This window comes from Urocitellus parryii, chromosome 8 (genome assembly GCF_045843805.1).
Source record: "Urocitellus parryii isolate mUroPar1 chromosome 8, mUroPar1.hap1, whole genome shotgun sequence".
NCBI classification, from domain to species: Eukaryota; Metazoa; Chordata; class Mammalia; order Rodentia; family Sciuridae; genus Urocitellus; species Urocitellus parryii.
The window spans coordinates 146,919,206-146,941,110 of NC_135538.1; the positions used below are offsets into that span (position 1 = coordinate 146,919,206).

The window sequence follows — 21,905 nt, forward strand, 5'->3', positions numbered from 1 at the left end:
TGTCCTTGTCAGCTTCTCCACCCAGTCTTTCTCTACTCCAAGTCTTAGCAGAGAAATAGAATTAAATTGTCCTCTAGTCAACTTCCCTTTGGATATCTTTAAATCTTTTTTGTTCATTCTATTTTTAAAGACAGCCCAGGGAGGCGCCCTGGGGCACGTCTACCTCTGAGCAGACTTCTCTGGATTCTCATGGTTTCCGGGCCAAACTTGTACTTTAGCCCAGGACATGTTCCGTTTCCTCGGTCCCCAATGCTCTGCTCATCACAATCCCTTCCTGACACTATGGGTATTCCTGGCCTTCAAAGCCTGAGGTTCCCTATTCCCTCTCCGGGGGGTTAGGTTGTAGGGCTACCATAACAAAGGACAGTCAATTGAGTGGCTCACACAAGGGGAATTTCTGGTCTCTCAGTTCTGGGGCTGGAAGTCTGAGATCAAGGGGTGGGCAGGGCCCCGCTCCTCCAGAGATGCCCAGGCAGACTCTATCTCAGCCTCTCTCCTAGCTCCTGGGCAGCTGATGATCCTTGGCTTGTAAACATATCACCCTGATCTCCGCCTTCATGTTTACACATCATTCCCTTCTGTGTGCATGTCTCTGTTTCTAAATTTCCCCTTTGCATAAGAATAGTATTTGCAGACCACAGTGGTGCACGCCTGTAATCCCCGTAGCTGAAAAGGCTGAGGCAGGAGGATCCTGAGTTCAAAGCCAGCCTCAGCAATTGAGCAAGGTACTAAGCAACTCAATGAGACCTTGTCTCTAAATAAAATACAAAATAGGGCTGGGGATCTGGCTCAGTGGGCGAGTGCCCCCGAGTTCAATCCCTGGTGCCAAAAAAAAAAAAAATAGTATTTGTTTTAGTTCATTTGTGTCACAAAAACAGAATATTCAAGACTAGGTAATCTATCATGAATTTACATTGATTTCTCACAGGTGGGAAGGCTGGGTTGTCCAGGACCAAGGGGTCCGCCTCTGGTGAGGAAGGGCCTTCTTGCTACCTCATAACATGGCGGAAGGCATCATATGGGCACACGAAGAGCAAAGGGAAGCCAGACTCATCCATTCACAAGAAACACACCTGTGATAATGACAAAACCCTTTCCCAAAGGTGCTTAATTCCTCTTAAAGGTCCCGCCTACTGATGCTGTTGTTACCATGGCAACCAAATTTCAACATGAACTTGGGAGGGGACAGACATTCAAACCACAGCACCAGTCATAAGATTAGGGCCCGCCCTGGTGCAGTATGCCCTCAGCTTAACTAATCACATCTGCAGTGACCCTGTTTCCAAACAAGGTCACCTTCCGAGGTACATGGGGTCTGGACTTCAACATACAAATCTGCGGAGGGCACACAATTCAGCCTGTAACCCCAGGTGTGACAGGTAGTGCTCTAACACCGTGCACAGCCTTTAGCAGCCACAGTTTAGGCCAGCTGTTCAGCTTGTCACAGCTCACACTTCGGCCTGGTGTTCCTCTGCGGCAATTACTCTCCATTCTCTCTCTGTGTTTGGAAGTGGTTGTCACGGGCTCTTCAGGCCTGTGCAGGTGGGGCACCCCAGGCTCACTGGGGTCTCCTACTAAGGACTTGGGCTGTCACCTGGTGGAATTTTATTTCTGTGATTGGTTAACTGTGTATGAAACTTTCCCTATTGTGTGTGTTGTTTCTTTGTTTCACATAACTTTATCTAGAATGCAGGAGGTATTAGCCACCTGAAATTCCTTCTCGTGAGTCCACAGTACATGGCATCCCGTGATTTTTGTTTCGTTTTGTTTTGTGATAGTGGGGATCGAACCCAGGGGTGTTCAACCACTGAGCCACATCCCCAGCCCTTTTTATTTTGAGACAGGGTCTTACTAAGTTGCTTCAACTGGCCTAGAACCTGGGATCCTCCTGCCTCAGCCTCCCGAGATGCTGGAATTCCCAGGGTGTACCACTGTGTCTGGCTCATGAGAATCTTTGTCACTTCCTGAGAGGTCATGTACACACACATGTGTAAAGGGAAAGGAAAGACATTGATGGTGTGCCCTTGGTCACAGGGAGACACAGCCAGAGGGGGCTGGCTTTGCAGATGAGGTGATGAAGAGATAGAGTGGACCGGGGTTCACTATTAGTGTGGGGTTTAGGCTCCTGCGCAAAACAACAAAATACAAGCTGGTGAAGGGAAAGTATGAAAGATGGGAGTGCTCACCATCACAGAACCCCAGGAGCCCTGATTTAGCACCCACGTACCCCACTTCTGGCAGAGGGCCACAGGGCTGCAGGAAACCCCACCATGGAGGCAGTTTAGAGGTCTCTATCCCTGGTACTGTTGGAGGATTGTTCTCAGGTAACACTAGCTCGTTGCTCAGTCACGAGAAAAGTGGACCAACTCAGAAACTGGGTTCAGGAGCACCCCAAGAGGGGACAAAAAAAATAGAAGAGCTTGCCCTGGAAAATAGCCCCATCGGCTCTGTCCTGTGTGCCTTCTGACCACTGCTGTTTGGAGTAGTGGAAGTCCAATGGCGGGGAGCACGTCCACTCTGCTATCTCCCCCGAGCACCAGTGTCACAGACCAAAATAAAAACATTACCGACTCCCTTCATTTTCCCCCAAGCTATTCTCTGATATCAAGGATGTCTGTGGGCAAGGAAAGACAGGAAAGGATGATTTTTATTCCAGTTTCACGAGTCGGCTTCTGTGTGTGTGGACTTGGGGGGAGGGGGAGGTCCTCCCAGGCAAGGCCCATGAGGAGCTCCCAGGTAATGAATTGCTGGAAGCCACAGCCTGGCTCAGATGACCACAGGGTGCCTCTTTGTCAGGCATACGCTGTGCATCTGGCGGTATCGCCAGGGGTAATGTGATATGGTTCACGATTTTAATTTTAACAAAAAATACATCTGTCGGGCTCATTTCAGCTGACAGGATAACTATCATATTTCATTGCCAGTTTGTAAACACCTTGCCTTTCATCTCTATCTAACACGTTTCCTGGGCGGTTTACAAATGGAAAACCCAAGTGGAATACAGATGGGGCTGCGCATGCCTGTCGGCTCCGCGGCTCTGGAGGCAGAATCATCTAAGTGAAGTGGGTCTGGGCGGGCAGTGCGCTTGGAGCTGACCAGGAAATCCGACTGTGGAAGATTTGTCTTGGGTAAAAACAACAATGGAGAAAGTGGTTTGGAAAGCACCTGCCCGTGGACACCTGGAGCTATTTCTATGACAGATGAGGGATGAGCTGTGTCTCGAGATCCATCTCTTCTTGCTTCTCTGGCCACACACTGCTCCCAACCAAAGATGGTTTTCCTTCACTGTCTTTGGAAATCGTTCTTTGATGGTATCATATGAACATTTTCTGAAATGAATCCAAAATGCAACCTTCAAACTCTGTTGTTCAATTGCTTTCCTCTGCAGATAAGCAGAATGGCACAAACAGAAATAGAAGAAAAAACCCAGTCCCAGGTGTTTTCTTTTTTCCCAAGTCCTAATATAAAGGCATTTTATACTATACTGATGGCAATTTAAGTGAATATTTATGTATGAATGTTTATGTAATGATGCATTTTAAGTGAATATTTATGAGAGATTTTTTTTTTAATTCAAGGATCTCAAAATTCTCTTGTCACCTGTTGGTGCATTTTCGCAGTGTCACACTGGAGCTCACGGGTAGCCATATTACCCTCCCTGTGCAGGTGGAGGGATCAAAGCCCACAGATGTTGAGTTGCAGAACTTGCCAGAGACCTGCAGAGACCAGCTGGGCTTTTCCCAGCCGAGACCCAGCCGTCTTCCCCCAGCCACCTTTGGTGACCAGTGTCTCCCCACCCAAAGATGGCAAGAGAGCTGGGTGGCAAGGGTCAGGCCCAGGGCCATCCTGGCAAGCAGTGGGATGGTGGCTGGACCTCACCCTCTGGCACCACGGCAGTGCCTTGGTCACCTGGGTGCCCACCTCCCGCCTGCTCCTCCTCTTATTGCTCTGGGCTGATTTCCACAGACCCTCCAGGAGGGCTCTTGGTAACTCTGGGAATTTGCATTTGTTCCCTTATTTACCAAACATTCATGGAGATTCTATTATCTGCCAGATCCTGGGCTGGTGGAAAAGTGTAGTGAGCAAAGCAGACATATATATATACTTTACTCTCTACTCTTCAGTTCCCCTGAGAGTGTCCCTATCCATGTCACCTCTGATGTGTTGGCTCCACCCAGAGAGTGGAAGGACAGGGCTCCTAACGGACATCTCTTCCTCTCTGATCCTCTTCTACTGTGAGCTCCTGGAAGCCAGTGCCTGTCCTTAACTTTGCACCCAGAAAGGTGAGCTTCTGGGCCTGGGCTTCTCACGGTCCCCTCCTGTTGAGTTTGGGAAGCCTGTCCCAAGGATGGTCCCCCCAGTGCTCCAGAGATTGTCACAGTGCCCTTCCATGTGCTCCCACCCAGGGACAGACTCAGAGATGAGCCAAGTTCCACCGGCTCCCAGAGGGCCATCAGGGGACAGCTGGCCCTCTGACGGCACATCCTGGTGGGGACTGTACTTTCAGTTCTGTCATCGAGGACAGTACTTAAATGATGGGTCATTCCATTTTGTCCAACTGTCAAAGACATACTTTTCTTCCGTATCCAAGGTCAGTAACGGCTTGAATAATTACAATCATAATAGCAGCTACTGTAGTTAGGCTTCAATGATGTTTCAGGAGGCGTTCTGCACACGTTGTCTTACATAATCTGCATCAGAACCTTACAGATGAGTAGTAGTCATTTCAGAGGAAGGTGCGGTGCTCATCTCCATGTGAAAGCTGTGGTTGGAACCCAGAGGTGCCCTTCTCCAAACCAAAGCTTCTCTCATTATGTCTGAATCCGCCCTTCGAGAGCCAGACAGAACTGGGTCCAAATCCCACTTCTAGCCAGATGATCTTATGCAAGTTACTCGTATTTCTCAAACTTGTTCCTCATTCATAAAACACAAAAATTAATGACAACCGTTGAAAATGTTTGTGATGTTTGCATAATACACACAATATAAATTCCAGTGCCTGAATGATAGCAAGCAATCAGCATCTGTTCCTTTCCTCCCTCCCTTCAAACTGTTCTGCTGAGGGTACTCCTCCCACAGACTCTTGCACACGGAAGTGGCCTCCTCGGGACAGGGGCTGAGGAAGGGCCGATGAGCCCTTCGGCCACTCAGGTTGGCTCTCCGCACCCCAACCTGTGCCTGTGTTTACTCTGGAAGGAGCGCTTGATGTGCCACAAGGAAAGAAAGAGTCCCACCTTTCTGGTCTTCTTCCTTTGCAGGAATTGCCCTTTGTGCTTCTCAGCATTCCCGTGGGATAGTACAGAGGCGCATCTTAGGAATTTCAGGGGAATCGTCGAAAACCAGTGCTGGGAAATGGCTGCCTGCTGTATATTTCTCTCCCTGTCACCTTACCTACTTCATGTGACATTGGCCCCGGGGGAGGGTGCATAGTTGGTATTTTAATTTTTCGGGGTGGGGGAGGATCACCAAAAATCCCCCAAAGAAATCAGGTCTGTTTAATAAAGTAATTCTGCCACTGGGGAAGAGGAGGGCCAGAGTTGGTAAAAGGAACCAAAAGAGAAATCAAGACAGCGAGGGGCCTCGGAACTGCGCTGGTGGGTTTGCTCCGTGATGCGATTCACAGCGAGCAGGTCATCCTGTGCTGTGTGCCAGGGCCAAGGGCGCGGGCTGGACCTGAGCGGTAGCCGAGTGGCTGGACTCCAGATGGCCAGCTGAGGGAAGGGGCAGCTTTGTCCCCTTCCACTTCCTGTTTGCTCCTTGCTCTGAGCAGCTGCTGCCCGTGACAGGTGGGCCACATCACCGAAGCCTTTCTACATGAACATTAAAGAAACCTCTGTAGAGCCTCAGACCCTTTGTGTTGTTCTCCTTTGTTTCATGATTTTTATTTGTTTGGGTTTTTTGTTTTGTTTTGTTTTGTTTTTGTACCAGGGATTGAACCCAGGGGTGCATTACCACTGAGCTATATCCCCGGCCCTTTTTTATTTTTTATTTTGAGGCAAGTTCTCACTAACTTATTTAGGGCCTCGCTAATTTGCTGAGGCTGGCCTCCAACTTGTGATCTTCCTACCTCAGCCTCCCGAATTGCTGGGATTACAGGCAAGCACCACTGTACCAGCATGATATAGTTAATAAACCTATGCCCACCCTCTGTTCGGGTATTGCATGTAAACCCCATGGGGAGCTCTTTTTCTCTTTCCTTACTAATGTATTCCAAATTCCTAGGACAAACCCTGACACATAATAGGTGCTCAGTAAATAAGAGGCAAAGAGACAGAAAACATGAAGTCACAGTGACTAAACATCAGGGGGAAAGAGAGGGTTAGCAGGGAAAACAGAGAAGCATGTAAAAGAAGATATCCTTTTGCTCATTTATGGACTTTTGAAAATATGTACCAAAATAAGATAAGCTGTCATCATCTTTTTTTTTAAGAGAGAAAGAGAGAATTTTAATATTTATTTTTCAGTTCTCGGCAGACACAACATCTTTGTTGGTATGTGGTGCTGAGGATCGAACCCGGGCCGCACGCATGCCAGGCGAGTGCACTACCGCTTGAGCCACATCCCCAGCCCCTGTCATCATCTTTTGATAGTCATATTTTATTTCTGCTGTGGTACCAGGGATTGAACCCAGGGACACTTTTCACTGAGCCAATCCCCAGTCCCCCGCCAGTTTTTAATTTTGAGACAGGGTTCCACTAAATTACTGAGGTTGGCCTCATGCTTTCAATCCTCCTGTCTCAGCCTCGGAGTCACTGGGACAACAGGTGTGCACCCCCACACCCAGCCCTCTCTGACTTTTGGAAGTTTCATTCATCTTTATCACCTCGACATTAGTGTGCAGTCATGCATCCATTTGTTCTGTTTGGAATGTAATCTGGGCCACCAGAACCTACTCATATAACATGACTGGGCCTACAACAAATCAACTCTTTTAAATGGGCACAGTAGTTCACACCTGTAATCCCAGTGACTTGGCTGAGGCAAGAGGATTGAGAGTTCAAAGCCAGCCTCAGCAACTCAGCAAGACCGTGTCTCTATCTAAAATATAAAAATGGGCTAGAGATGTAGCTCAGTGGTTAAGTGCCCCTGAGTTCAATTCCTGGTACCAGAAAATAAATAAATAAATAAATAAATAATGTGCACTTCTGCCTGTTACCTGAGTCAGTTAAGATTTGGTACAGTTGATGCCAAGTCCAAAGATTTTGTCTCCTTGGGATCCTGGATACAGAGAGTAATTGAGCTGAGAAACTAACAAAAGTACCTTGACTGCCACCCACAGACAGTAGGTGTAACCCAGGAGAGTTGTGTCCCAAGCCTGTGCTGCTGGCTCGAGGGGGACCCTGCGCGTGCCATGCCAGGAGAGAGCAGCTCAAAGTGCGGCCCTGGCTGTCCGAGGCCAGAAGTGCCACCCCCGGATATGCAGAGCGGCTCACTGATGCACCATGTTGATCTGAATCAGAACCGCTGGTCGGAATACAGGGACACACAGCCCGTGGATGTACACTGAGCACGCTGAATTACAATCTGAGCAGAGGCCCCTAAGCAGAGGAATGATGGAGAGTGGAGACCAGAAAGGGACTGAGTGGGGCAGGGAGAGGTGCAGGGGACATGAAGGACATTGACCATTGCATTGCAAATGACATCCGTGAATCGTGCTCCCTGGAGGCTTTTAACACATAACAGGCTGTATTTAATTTAGTTAAACATTATGATTACTGTTCTTCATCTGCGCCTCCCTAGAATGGTTGATTTTATGTGTCAACAAAACTGGTCTACAGTGTGTCCAGATATTTGGACAGACACTGTCCTGGGTGTTTTGTGAGTGTGTTTCTGCACGAGGTTCACATTTGAATCAATAGACTGAAGAAGATTGCACTTTCTAGTGCAGGTGGGCCTCATCTAATCAGAACAAGACCCGAATGAGAAGTCCTGCTGCCCGACAGCCTTTGAGCTAAGACATTGGTTTCCATTGGACATGAACTGAACCGTCCTTGGCTTTTCCTGGACCTCTAGCCTGCTGGCCTTTATACTGGAGGGAGCTGGGTCAGCTCTTCTGGGTGTCCAGCTAGCCGACTGCACATCTTGGGACTTGTCCACCTCCATAATGACACAAGACACTCCCTAATAATAAATAAGTAAATCCATATCCTGGAGAAACCTGACAAATACACCCAGTCCTGGCACAGAGAGAGCACTCAGTATCTTTTACAGAATAAATGAGCAAAAAAAAAAAAATGAACCAAATGGGAACAAAATAACCCTCTTTGGAGATACGCCGAGGGCCGTAGTCTCCATGTGGTTCAGAGTCAGGAGCGCCGGGCTGTCTGTCTAATAACCCAGTCCAAGTTCCAAGAATGGTCTTCTGCACGGGCTTCACGGGAAGCAGTTCTGGATACCCCCACATTCTACGTGAGGTTCACACACCCTGTTGGCCCCCTTCCCTCCGGGGTCCGGGTCATAAACCAAGCAGTCCCCCAGCACTGCTAAGACACAGGGTCCCTGTGATCTAAGGCACAAGGAACCCTAAGTCAAGAAAACCTGCAGGACTCCAGGAGGCTTGGACACAGCCAAGTCCAGGGGATCAGAAGCAATGGCTCCTCCCGAAACCCAAGTCAGAGGGCACCGGTCCTTTGTTTGCCCAGCAGACGGGAAAGAATACACTCAGGCCGGGGGCAGTAGCGCACGCGTATCATCCCAGCAGCTCGGGAGGCTGAGGCAGGAGGATCGTGAGTGCAAAGCCAGCCTCAGCAACGGTGAGGCACCGAGCAAGTCAGGGAGACCCTGTCTCTAAATAAGACACAGAAGAGCACAGTCTGCCTTCCCACACGAAGGCCAGCCACCTGAGGGAAGAAGCAAGAGAAAACAAAGGAAATCTGGAGCCAGGGAGGGAGGGACTGGAATGGCTGGTGGTAGGAGTGGTGGGAGGGCAGGAGCCAGCACTGGCAGGAGAGAGTGACAGAGGGCGGGCCACAGCGCGCTGGGGACGGTCATGCCAACAGACCCCAGAAGATGGCCGCCTTGGGTGGGTGTGTCGGGGGGTGGACATGGGAGAGGACAGAGTGGATGCCCCAGAGCATCTCCATGGTAATGAGGGAGAGCGGCTAGGGAAGAGTGGACGATGATCATGCAGCGCAGCCCCCCCCCCCAGCCCTCCCTCCTCCAGTGGCACTAGCCTGGGTCTGTCCCACGGAATCTCAGCTCCTTAGAAAACTATGGGGAAATTAAAAATCCATGGGCAAAAAGATTTTAAAAAGGTTGAGAAATGTCCGGTGAAGCAGAGTAGGTCTCTTCACCAGCCCGGGTGGTGATCTGAGGTGAACTGAGTGTCCAGGAGTGTGTGTGTGTGTGTGGGGGGGGGGGTATCAGGACCCCAGACCCCGGCCATTCTGCTGACCAGGAAGCACGTTCTTGCTGAGCTGCTCACCAGACAGGGTGCCCTCTCGGATGCTCCGCTCTTGAGAAAAACAAGCAATGGAATCTCAAAGACGGTGCTGACCTTAAGTGAGAAAGCAGATTCCTGATTCAGGATGACGGGAGCTAAGCCTGGGTTGCTCTGCCCAGTAATAGACCCTGCAGGACGTCCTAAGGCTCACCGGGCAGCTGTTGAAATTCCACCATCGCCTCGGTTGGAAACTGTGGATTTACATCATCTCAGCTACCTTCTGCAAAATGAAACGCAGAGAAAAGATCTGACTGTGCCTCTAGGACAGGCCACTTGTCTCGGGGAGAGACAAGGACCTGAAGGTGGAGGGGACTGCCGTGGGATCTCTCAGGTGGTGATTTCGGTAGTTTAAACCGAGGCGGGTCATCAGAAAGCAGCTGATGGAAACCCACCCACCTGTAGTCGGTACTCCTCGAACGTTGATAAAATCACAAAATAAATGGCTGCTTGGAAGTGTTCATTACTTTAGGTGTTTCCAGGAGCGTCTTTGTGATCGCCATGGATTGTTTTCAATTTTCTAAGGCTGGTGAATTCGAGTGACTTGGGCCATTTTCTCCAATTGGTAACATTAGGGGTTCTTGGTGGAGGCCTTTTGGGTCGAGCACAGGGAGATCCACAGCTCTTGAGCCGCTGCGTGCGGAATCTCGTAAAGTAAAATTGTAGGTGATTCTAAAATTCTTCACTGTCAGAAGCCAGATGGCACATCCTGGATAGGGTGAGCGTGGATATTTCCTCAACCGAGCCAATCAGACTGATCGAAACGGTAATGAAATGCAAGATGAGGTTCTTCTCGGCCTCCCGTCTGCTCTCTTAGGCTCGTTGTGAGGTCACCAGGTCAAACTCCTGGGTTCCCTCTGTGGTGGATCTGGATGGCTTTGTTCGTTCTTGCTCATTCCTGACTACTTCCTTCCTGCGTCTCTAATATCCCTCTCTTCCCACGTCCCTGCTGAACCCCGCATGTTCCCATGTCCCTGCTGGAACCCTCTGTCCAGCCCTCGCTGCAGGAGCGGGATCCCGGGGCTTCACAAGGGCAGCACACCACGCCTGTGTGCAAGGCGTGTTTTCTCTGCCTGGATGATCTGTCAGCCCTGTGCACTACAGTGAAAGTGCAGAAGCAGCGATGGAGAGAGCCGCCAATCTCCACCTGAGGGGCTGTGGGCGTGAGGGGACTCTTACCTGTCGTTTTGTTCTGTGTTGAATGTCTTCCAATCCCCGTTGTTTGCAAAGATTCAGGACATGAGATATCATAAGGAACAGACTGTTGCCGGTCGCCGTGTTGACCGTTCGATTTCCACTGAGAGGGGAGGGGGATGGGAATGGGAAAAACTGTGGAGTGGATCCGGGAGAACTCTCCTATGTGCATGTGCGATCACACCACCAGTGGAACCCACATCACGTGCAGCCACCAGAGGGGATCCTGATTAGAATAAGACATACACCGTACATGTACAGTGTGTCAAGGTGCACTCTACTGCCACGTGTACCTAAAAAGCACAAATTAAAAAATGAACCAGAAGGAAAGAAGATCTCTGCTGAACTTGACCTTTCTCTATCATGGACCTTGTGCACTAGACATTTAAAACATGGAGGCTTAGAGGAGGTTGAGGCCCACCTGTCATGTCGACAGTACGGTGTCCTAGTTCTGACGAATCAATTGTAGGTTTTAGGGTGAGCACCACCCCAAAATTACAGCATGAAACCTAGAAGTGAGAGAGAGAGAGCTTCCGCCCGGGAACAGTGGTCAAAACCAAGAATAGTGAGACTGACCAGGAGGGTCTGCTGCCCACTGCATCAGTGGCCTCCAGACTTTACGTAAGTCTTTAAATGGTTCCAGCAAGTTAAAGTACATTGACAGGAACAGTGTTGATCCGCATCTGAAGAGGAGGATGACTTCACAGAGGGCTCATTAGCCTGGGGTTGACTGAACACTTTTGTGGAAAACTCTTTACATTAAAAATGTCTAGTTGTGGGCTGCGGCTGGGGCTCAGCGGTAGAGCGCTCGCCTAGCATGCGTGAGGCACCGGTTCCATCCTCAGCACCACTTAAGAAATAAATAAAAATTTAAAAATAAAGGTGTTGCATCCACCTAAAACTAAAACTTTTTTTTAAAAAAAAAATGTCTATTTGTTGCTGAAAGTACAATGTTCTACCTTCATGAGAAAAATACATCAATTTGATGTCAAGCTTCATCGCCCCCCACCCCAGGTCTTATCTACGTAGTTCCCTGGCCCCGGCCCCAGATCTCTGCTTTGCCAGGTGTTCTTCAGCAAAAGTCAGCAAGGGGACGCGGTAGTGATGATCCTGGGCCCCCATGATATTATAGTTCATGTACCCATGAGCTTGTCCTTAGTATTTTTGATGCTTTTTATGTCTGAAATCATTTGTTTTATGAAAGCTATTACTGAAAAAAAATTAAAATGTGCTGATGAATATAAGGGGTTGTGGAAAGATTTACATGAAAAGTTTGGGTAGGAGTTTGTACCTGCTAAAAGCTGGTGTTGGGACAATACCACTGTCCAAAGCAATTCAATCCCCCGAAAGACCAAGTCCACCAGGTTTCAGGTTTGTTTGTTTGTTTGGTTAATATTGGGAAGTCAACCCAGGGTGCACTACCTCTTAGCTATATACCCCGGTCCTTTTTTATTTTTTAATTTTGAGACAGGCCTTGCTAAGTTGCTGAGGCTGGCCTTACTTTCGATCCTTCTGCCTCAGCCTCCTGAGTGGCTGGGATCAGGGATCACAGGTGCACGTACCACTGCCTTCTGGCCTTTCTGAATGTGTTTCCCTGAAGCTACTTCCCTGATTAGAAAAAGGAGCCTGACTATTTTTTGATAAATGCAAAATTAATAGCACCTCTGTGAAATTATTTTTTCTGCCCTGGAAAGTATAAAACTGTTTAATCTGCTTTAAAATTTTTCCTTTAACTAGAAAGGAAATATATGTACAGATTAGAAAGTTTAAAATACATGAGTAAGCCAGAAAACTACATGAAAATCGTGTTAACGCTGTTACATGTCTTTCGATGTGTTCTTCGTGTTATACCCTCACCCACCCCTTGAATCCGCTGGTAAAATTTTGCACAAAAATACATAAGTGAGGTTCAGTGGTGGGGCACTTACCTAGCGCACCTGAGGCTGGGGTTCCAACCCCAGCACCACAAGAAACACAGGCAAATGTATAAGCCACAGTAATAATGCTTGGCATTTGGTAGCTTGGCTTGCTGAGAAATAGTACTTGCTATGAGCTTTCCTAAAATTTTAGATGTAGATGGAATTTAAAGATTAAAAAGTCCAAATTTAACTTGAATACAGCCTTCCTAGGATGACGGTGTGCTCACCGTACTTACAAGAATATACTGATGGGATTTTATTTGGTGCCTCGCTTGCTTCTTTTAATTGAACTGCTTAAATTCAACTTTGAGATTCATTCTTTAGGGGTTAAGTGGCCATTATTTTTAAAGTAATTGTTGTTGTTTTCGAAAATATCCATGGGGTGGAATTAAGAATATTTTTCTGTTTATGTGGATTTTCTCATTTGTATTTTCTAGTGCTTCTCAAAATGCACATATTAATTTTATAAATGAAAGAGAGAGGGAGAGAGTGAAAGGGAGCTTTTTTTTTTTTTAAGTAGCAAATGATTGAACCATTTTCTACCTGATGCATAACTACATGAGAACTCTGGATTCTAGAAATAACAGGCCAATTTTATTTGACTCAGTGACACATCTTTAAGGTCAAACTCCCAGAGTTTGTTCCATGTCTTACAAAACAGCGTGAGTGGGGATTTGGTTTTCCTTTTTGGGTAAAGTTTCTACAAAGCTTGCTGATAAAACTCTTTTTTATTTTACTTTCTACAACACAATTCAGTTAGTTCTGGAGCTCACAGGAGATGCAGCTGATAATGGGCTTGAGTCTTCCAGTTTAAAGCAGAAGTAGGACCATAAAGACGCAGAGCCCCACACTACTCTCCGGATCAGAGGTCCACCCTTGGAAACGTGCCCCGTGCTCCTGTCTCCTCCCTTGGTCCATTTGCACCTTCTGAAAAGCCATGGAAACCTGGGGAGCGGCAGGGAAGGTTTTTGGTCATCTTCCCATGAACCTTGAAAAATGATTTTGTTTTGGGGAAATGTCTCCTAATAAAAGAAACCAGAGGGGAGAGTTAAAACAAACAAACAAAAAGTACTCTGGGCAGCTCCTTTGTGACAGTGAATGATTTGAAGTCATTCAGAGGACTGCTAGCCATGTCTGGAGACTGTCACCGGTGCACTCTTATTGGAAAAACTAAAAAAAAGAACAGTAAACCTGGACAGTTCTTAAGTTACCACTTCGTCAGTGGAAAGCCCCTCTGTAAGTTTAATTGGCGTCTTCACAATTCAGCCTGCATGCGTTGAGGATGCCTAGTAGGTGTGCCTTGCTGAGCAGGTGGAGGATGTGACGAGCCTCCTCCACTGGCCTCCACTCTGACATGGCACGCAGCCAGCCTCGATGAGGTCACACCATTCGCTCCAGTGTCCTCTCCTCTCTCAATTCCAGCTGCGAAAGTTCAGGATGAGCTGGAGAAGACAAGCCCACCTCTCAAGTAGAGGAGAAGTCTCCTGGCAGGGAATAAAAGTCGTCCTGTTTATCAGCCTTGTGCCAATAGCCGGGGCGCTTGGCTGTCTCCGCACCCTTTCTTGTTTTTTCCCCGATAGCAGCTCTTCACCCGTCTGCCAAGCGAAGGCGAAGGGAAACTTTCTCGGTCCTTACGATGCTTTCATCAGATAACCAGTGTCAGATGTCTTCCAGAACACGGTGTCTCCTCCGACTTCAGAGTTTGTTCTTGGGAAGTTAGAGATAAAAAAGAAAAAGATGGCCTTCATACATCTACCCTTGGGAGTACACAGTTCCTAGCTCTGTTTTCCCTTGGGGCAGTGGACCCGCTCTTACCAACAATTCAATCATTCTGGCCTTTCTTAGCCAACTTTGGGAGACGGTATTTTTTTTTTTTTTTTAACAATTCTACCATAATTGAAACTCAGTGGTCTTCTGCAGAAAACCAAGGCCCCGGGCTGGGGTGTGGCTCAAGCGCTCGCCTGGCATGCGTGCGGCCCGGGTTCCATCCTCAGCACCACATACCAACAACGATGTTGTGTCTGCCGAGAACTAAAAAAAAATAAATATTAAAAATTCTCTCTCTCTCTCTCTCTCTCTCTCTCTCTCACTCTCTCTCTCCTCTCTCACTCTCTCTTTAAAAAAAAAAAAAAAAGAAAGAAAACCAAGGCCCCCCCTTGGTCAGTATTGAGTCTGGACTGAAAAGCCTCCCTCCAAGGGGGAGATGTTTGCTTCTTGCAGAGGGAATTTCCAGGGAGAACATTGAAGACTGACTTTTTTGGCCGCCCGTGACGAGCCAGGATGGAGAGCTGTGTTTGGGGCTGGAGTGGTCGGAGGGGTTTGTTTGTGTTGTTATTGACAGTCGGGGAGGGAAGGGGTGAGGATCTTTGCTTGCTTTTCCTGGAGGCCCGTAGACCCCTGCGTTCCTTGCCATGACAAGGGATCAGTCCTTTATGTTCTCCCCGTTCTGCAGGCTGGGAGTCGGAGGGCAAGGTGTGGGCAGGGTCGGTCTTTCCTGAGGCCTTCCTCCCGGGCTGGTAGCTGGCCCCCTCCTCCCTGTGCCCCCACATCACCTTCCCCCTGGGGGTCTCCGTGTCCAAATGTCCGCATCTTCTAAGCACACCAGTTAAGTTACGTTGCATTAAAGCCCACCCTCTGACCTCATCTTAACGTCCCCTCTGAAGACCCCCATGTCCAGTACTGCGTGAGTACAGGCTGAGGTCCTGGGAGTCCAAGGGCTTCAACGTGGATCCGAGGGAGACCTGTCCGCCTGTAACAGCTGGGATCCAGCATCTTCATGCCAAATCTGTCAGACCCTTGCTTCATAATGACCGGAAGAGACAGGAAGAAGGTGTTCATGAATCTTCCTTCCACGAGGACTGGCTGGCTTCAGACCATTTTGCCTTTGCCCTCCTTCAATGTGGAAGAAGTTAAAAATGCACTGAGAGCTCTCATTGATGCCTCATAAGACCCCTGTGAAGTGGGTGCCATTGTCACCCTGGTCCTGCAAATGGGGTGATGAATTCTTGCTTGTCGTTTGTGTAAAGCCCCAGGGCTGCTCCACCGTGGAACAAGGGCTTGACCCAACTGTCCTGTCCAGAACCTGAGCTCTTACTCCGTCCACGGTGCCTATCTTTGTCTTGTGGGCAGAGGAGAAGGCTGTGTCACCCAGCTGACTGTATTCGGCTCAGCACCCAGTGGTACATGGAGAGTGGTGGTCTCAGCACCCCCCAGAATACCTAGGAGCGAGCTGCAGCCCCACCTACTCTGCCCGCTGGTCTTCAGCAAGTGGACCTCGGTGAGCCTGGTGCACATGTGCGAAATGGGAGAACTGGCCAGGTCCTTGTTTGTCAAACCTTTGAGCTGAGGTCCACAGTAAGAAATGCACTTTACCCCACAGCTGAGTCCACAGACACCCCCACACCGTGCCTGACTGACACAAACGTGGCCCCAAATACCCGCCCTTACTCCATGTGAGTACTTTCTGTTCTGTCCAAATCCATTTATTCTTTACAAAACTCGTTGTGACCTACTCAGCTGGATCTGTCTAAAGGCTGAACTAGGCTACGCAGTTGAGACTCCGGGGATCCTAAAATCCTGTTAATCTTCAGGGATGGGCGTTTGGAGCCTTTCCCCTCTTTTATTTTTTTTTATCTTTTTATTTTATTTTTTAGTTGTAGATGGACACAATATCTTTATTTTTTATTTATTTATTTATTTTATGTGGTGCTGAGGATCAAACCCAGGGCCGTGCCTCTCGCATGGGAAGGTAAGTGCCCACCCACTGAGCTACAACCCAGCCCTGGAGCCTAAATTAAATACCTTCATTGATTTGAGGCAAGTGGACGGTAACTATTTTGGGGACAGCGTCCTCCGTATGAGCCAACTCCTCACAGTGATGATCACCATTTCCACCGATGGTGCATCTCCTGCAGCCTATTGGCTTGTAGGTCTTTGTCTCTGATTTATTCTTGAGGAAACCAAGGATCACACCCTTTGCTCCAGGCCCTGGAGGTAGTAAGGGGCAGAGCTGAGGTTTCAACGAAGGCCTTCTAATTCCAAAGCCCTGGCTTGCGACTTTCCCTTCAGGGGAGGGCATTTCAAGGGGCTTGAGAGGCATCTGGAAGCCACTGCTGCCGAACAGAATCCCTTCCCTAATGACCTGCTGTCCCTGGTAGAAACGACTATCCTATGGGGTGTGAAGCCAGCGCCGTAGGACTGATTAAAATCGCCCCAGGAGCTCTTCCCACCTTCCTGCCCTGGCCAGGCCACCTCCAGACCCGCTAAATCAGAATCTCTGGGCGTGGGACCCAGGCAGAGGTGCTTTTTAAAGCCCCCCAGGTGGCTCCAATGAGTAACCAGGGTTAGAAACCATTCCTCTGAAATCTTGGTTAAAGAAATTAAAGAGCTGTAGGAATTTTTCCAATTATTTCCTGCAAACCAGATTTCTTAAAATACTGCCCAAGCCTTTCAACTATTCTGTAAAGCTCTTTTTTTGGACACACACACACACACACACACACACACACACACACACCAGGGGAACAACGCTGTCTGTCTGCTCTTCAGCACCTAGAGGGAGCAGAGGATGCTGAGGGCATGGACAGGGTCCGGGTGGGGGCTTTGAAGCAGCCGGTGTTCTGGAGTGTCAATACCCACGACACCTCGTCACTCAGCTCACATAGTTTTGAAAGTCATTTTTTATGTAACGTAGAGAAGTCAGGTGTTGATTTAATCAGAACTGAGCCCGACCGGGAGTCACAGGCCTATGGGGACTGGGGACAGTGTAGAAAGCCACTGAGAATATGACAACATGAATGATAAGCCATCACAGTTTCTTCAGAGAGCCGCGGGGAATCTTCCCTCTGTTTGCACGTGGACCGTGGGAACAATGGCCAAGCCCAGGATGCTGTCCCACATCCTGTCCCCAACAGGAATAGGGAGCCGTCCTTTCTCCCTGACTTACCCCTGTGCCCTTGCTGGTGGATCCCACTGGTTCCAATGACACTCTGTCATAGGCCTATGACTCCGGGTCAGGCTCAGTTCTGATTAAATCAACACCTGACTTCTCTCTGTTACATAAAAAAAATGACTTTCTATGCAGTAATCTCCAAAACAGGGCTCTAGCCCACTGCTGGGTTTCCCATGTCTCAGGAGACAGCATTTATAATGTCAAAAATACCTGCCATCTTCATCATGCAGAGAATGAAAGTGCAAAACAGTTGTCCCTGGGTACCTGAGGACAGCTGGTTCCAGGACCTCCTACAGACTTCCGCATCCACAGAGGTTCAAGTGCCTCCTGTCAGTGGCACAGTGTGTGCACATTACCAGCTCACATCTTCCCATATACTGTGAGTCACCTCTAGATCACTTACCATACTTAATACAGTGTAAATGTTGTTAATACCGTATTATTCCAGAAATAGGGATCAAAAGTGTTCATTTTTAGTGCAGATGCCATTTTTTAAATGTTTTCGTTCTGCTGTTGGTTCGACGCACAGATGTGGGACTCGGGAACAGAGGGCTGGCTGTATTGCCCTCCCGGAGCGAAGTTCCATTCTCTTCTGGGACAGTTGTCTGTTTCTTTTGGAACCCTGGACAGTCCCAAGTCCCCTGCTTAGGCCCGTGTGGCATGGCTGGAGGTGCTGAGCTTCTGTCCTGTCCTGAGTAATCCTCTCAACATTCACTTCCAGAACGAGGTGGCTGCACTTCTGAAACCCATATCGGAAAAGATCCAGGAAATCCAGACCTTCAGAGAGAGGAACCGCGGGAGCAGCATGTTCAACCACCTCTCGGCCGTCAGCGAGAGCATCCCTGCCCTGGGGTGGATAGCTGTGGTGAGTCGGCCGGGCCCTGCCCCTTGCCCGCTGGTGCAGGGTTTAGGAGACCTCGTAGCCACCTTCACCGCCTCTGCAGCCTGATGCCCGAAGCAGGGCTCCTTCTAGGCTGAGCGAATCGGCTTCTCCTCATCCTGTTTGAAGTTCAGTGCTGAAGGTGTTTCACCAGCCTCTCCAGAGCCCAGTTTGCCTGCAACTTTCAACCATTGCTTTTCTTCTTCTTCAAGTCATTTTCTTTCTTATCCTCTTTTTTGTTTCCTTCTATGCTTGGGTGATGGTCCTGTCCTCTCAGTCCCCCAAACCTGGTCCTTATGTCAAGGAGATGAACGATGCTGCCACCTTTTACACTAACAGGGTCTTAAAGGACTACAAACACAGGTACGTGCCTTCTTTTACTAGCCGGATTTCCAGTTGGTCACTTGTTAGATCTTTGTTCCTAAAACTTAATGCGGCTGGTTCCGAATCCCTTTCCCGTGAACCACGCTAATGTACTACAGACGCTAAGGAAAAATCCATGTTTGCAGGTCAAGCTCAGGGGGAAGTGGAATCAATTATGCAGACTGTGAGTGTGTTCAGAAAACTCCCCTCGGTTGTGTTTGCATGGATCAGCTGTCCCCTCTTGAAGGCGCGTCACTATGCTATGTATTTCTGTGATCCTGAGAGAGCTCTGTGATGAACTGCCCTCCATGGGCACCAATCTTTTATACTAATGGTGGGTGAGCAGATGGAGGACAGACGGACTCCGGGAACCCAGAGTAGGTCAAGTACAGAGGTGGGATGGGGCAGTTAGAGGGAAACTGATGGAGCCAAAATGAAGTACACATGGGGTGGACGGGGAGACGTGGGTGACAAGAGCAGCTATTCTCAGGGCTGTCGAAAGCACAGGTGATCATGTTCTGTGCGTGGACAGGCATGTCACAGTGAATCCCACCATTATGTATAAGTATAAAGCACTAATAGAAAACTAACTTAAAATAAAAGAAGGATCAGGTGAGTCCAGGGCTTTGTCTAGAGAGCCCACGTGAAAGGACCTTGCGTTCTATAGCCCAAACTGCAGGTCCTGGAAACTAGAACTGGGATCAGGATGGAAAACGGAACCCGGGGAGACATGCCAAAGCTGAGGAAGCACCCAGAAGATGTCCCTGAACCCCGCAGGGAGCATCTCACCCTGGGATGAGGTCTTGCTTTGCCCCCCACACAGCTGGCCAAATGTTCTGAGCTGGGGTCTCGTAACTAAGGGAAGAGTTGGAGCATAAGGAAGAGCAGCGATGTGCCCCCTGCCTCGGCTCTGGGCCCCCATGTGAGCCCTTCAGTGCCAGCCGCAGAGCGGGGCATCAGTGAGCTGACGCAGGGCTCTTGGGGACATCTCAGCATGGGTCCAGACTGTCCCACTAAAGGAAGTTTGAGGACCTGCATCGTCTGGATTATCACCTCAATTTGCCTCTTTATTTGACTAACACAGACCTGAAAACAGAATCAGAAGAAAAGAATCCACAACGAGACGAATATTATATGGAACATAGAAAAATGCGTAGAATGCATAAACAAATGCCTACCATAGTTCTAAGTCATGGGCCAATCCAGCCCGTACTCCAGATTTGCACCACTTTTTATTTTATAGGTCATTTGTTTGTTTTAATAAACATTGAGTAGATTCAAAAGACTACTTTCAGAATATACGTAGGTATAAAGAAGTACAATGCAAAGAATACCCACCTTCCACTACCCATTTTAAGAACTAGCTAGGAAATTTTTTTTTTTACTACAATTCCACTCCTGGGTATATATCCAAAAAGAAAGGAAGAATCTAGAAGTGAGGTGTAAAATCAAGACCAGAGGTGAGATGAGTCAGTAAAGCAGACAGTGACAGGGAAACCTACGGAGTTAAAATGAAGTACAAACAGGGTGGACGGGGAGACGGGGGTGACAACTCCAGCTATCAGAGGGCTGTCGAAAGCCCAGAGGAGGAGCCAAGGGTAGGAGCACCCAGAGGCCCTTCAGCTGATGACTCCAACAAGATGTGCTGTCTCCATGCAAGAGAATATCATGTAGCCATAAAAAAAGTGAAGTATCAATACAGACGGCTACATGGGCGAACCTTGAAAACATCGTCCAGCCAGACACAAGAAAGCACGTGTTGTATGGTTCTATTTATATGAAATTCAAAATAGGCAGATCTATAGAGACGAGCAGCTGCTCAGGGCTGAACAGTTTAGGGGAGATGGGGAGTAACTGCAGATGAGGACCGGGTTCCTTTGGGGGACAAAGAAAATGTTCTAAAGCTAAATGTGATGACTGCTCACCTCTGTTGAGCTAAATCATTGAATTGCGTACTTTCATGATACGGGCTATGAATTCTGTCTTTATAAAACTGTTGTATTTTTAAAAATAGCTCTAGTTTGTTCATTCGATGTCAGCAAAGCAGGCCTTGTAGCTTTCAGGAACAGCACCATTAGCAGATGCAACTACTAACAGCCGCACAGGCCTCGGGGCAGACTTCCTGTGACCACAGCAAGCACCCAGGCAGCCAGGCCCAGGGATCTGATGCCACAGGTTGCCGTGGGGTGCCTGAGAAGGGGCCTCACAGGTGCAGGACAGCTTGTCACACGCAGGTGCCACTTCAGAAGATGGGGAGTGTGTTACCTGGGTGTGATAGGTCGGCAGGAACACACCCTGGGTGACCTCCTTTTTCGGGATGTTTAGATGCTTCTACCTGCCGGTTCAGGGCAGCTCCAGCACTGTTGGGGCTTCTGCCTTTGAGAAGATCACCCTTGAAGAACATTTCTATTCGTGTCTCAGTTCGGGGCCACCTGCCCTTCTCCCAGCCCCAGCTGAGTGCATGTCGGGGCCGTGGGTGTGTCATCCCCCCCTGAGGTGGCATGGCCGGGTGGTGGGGTTTCCACACGGGGCATATGTACTAAAGAATCCAGTATTCGCCCCTCCTGTCAGCCATTGAGTAGAAAAAGTACTTCCAGCAGCCTCACGCTTGACTCAGTCCAGTCCAGTGGACCATGAGGACAAGCCAGACGTTCAGGTGCATCCTTCCACTTCCAGAAGTGGCACACCTGTCCCCGTCCACCCTCAATCTCCTAGGGCTGGTCACCAGATGACAGCAGAGTACCCCACAGCCTCAAGGCTTGTGGTGGACCCCAGCCTGCAGTGATAGACCCGGGTGGAGGAGCTGGGGGGGGGTGGAGGAGCTGAGGGGTGGAGAAGCTGAGGGGTGGAGAAGCTGGGGGGTGGAGGAGCTCAGGGGTGGAGAAGCTAAGGGGTGGAGGAGCTGAGGGGTGGAGGAGCTGAGGGATGGAGGAGCTGAGGGGTGGAGGAGCTGGGGGTGGAGGAGCTGAGGGATGGAGGAGCTGGGGAGTGGAGGAGCTGAGGGATGGAGGAGCTGGGGAGTGGAGGAGCTGAGGGGTGGAGGAGCTGGGGGTGGAGGAGCTGGGGGGTGGAGGAGCTGAGGGATGGAGGAGCTGAGGGGTGGAGGAGCTGAGGGATGGAGGAGCTGAGGGGTGGAGGAGCTGGGGGTGGAGGAGCTGA

General features: G+C 49.1%; 1 protein-coding gene across 1 annotated transcript in view; it reads left to right on the top strand.

Moving 5' to 3' along the window:
- Window positions 1-21,905, top strand: part of Cap2 (cyclase associated actin cytoskeleton regulatory protein 2) — a 127,069-nt gene that overhangs the window by 70,277 nt on the left and 34,887 nt on the right. Inside the window, exons 5-6 of the mRNA XM_026402183.2 lie at window positions 18,225-18,368; window positions 18,661-18,746. Of these exons, the coding sequence (XP_026257968.2) occupies window positions 18,225-18,368; window positions 18,661-18,746 (230 nt within the window). The remainder of the gene's footprint in view (window positions 1-18,224; window positions 18,369-18,660; window positions 18,747-21,905) is intronic.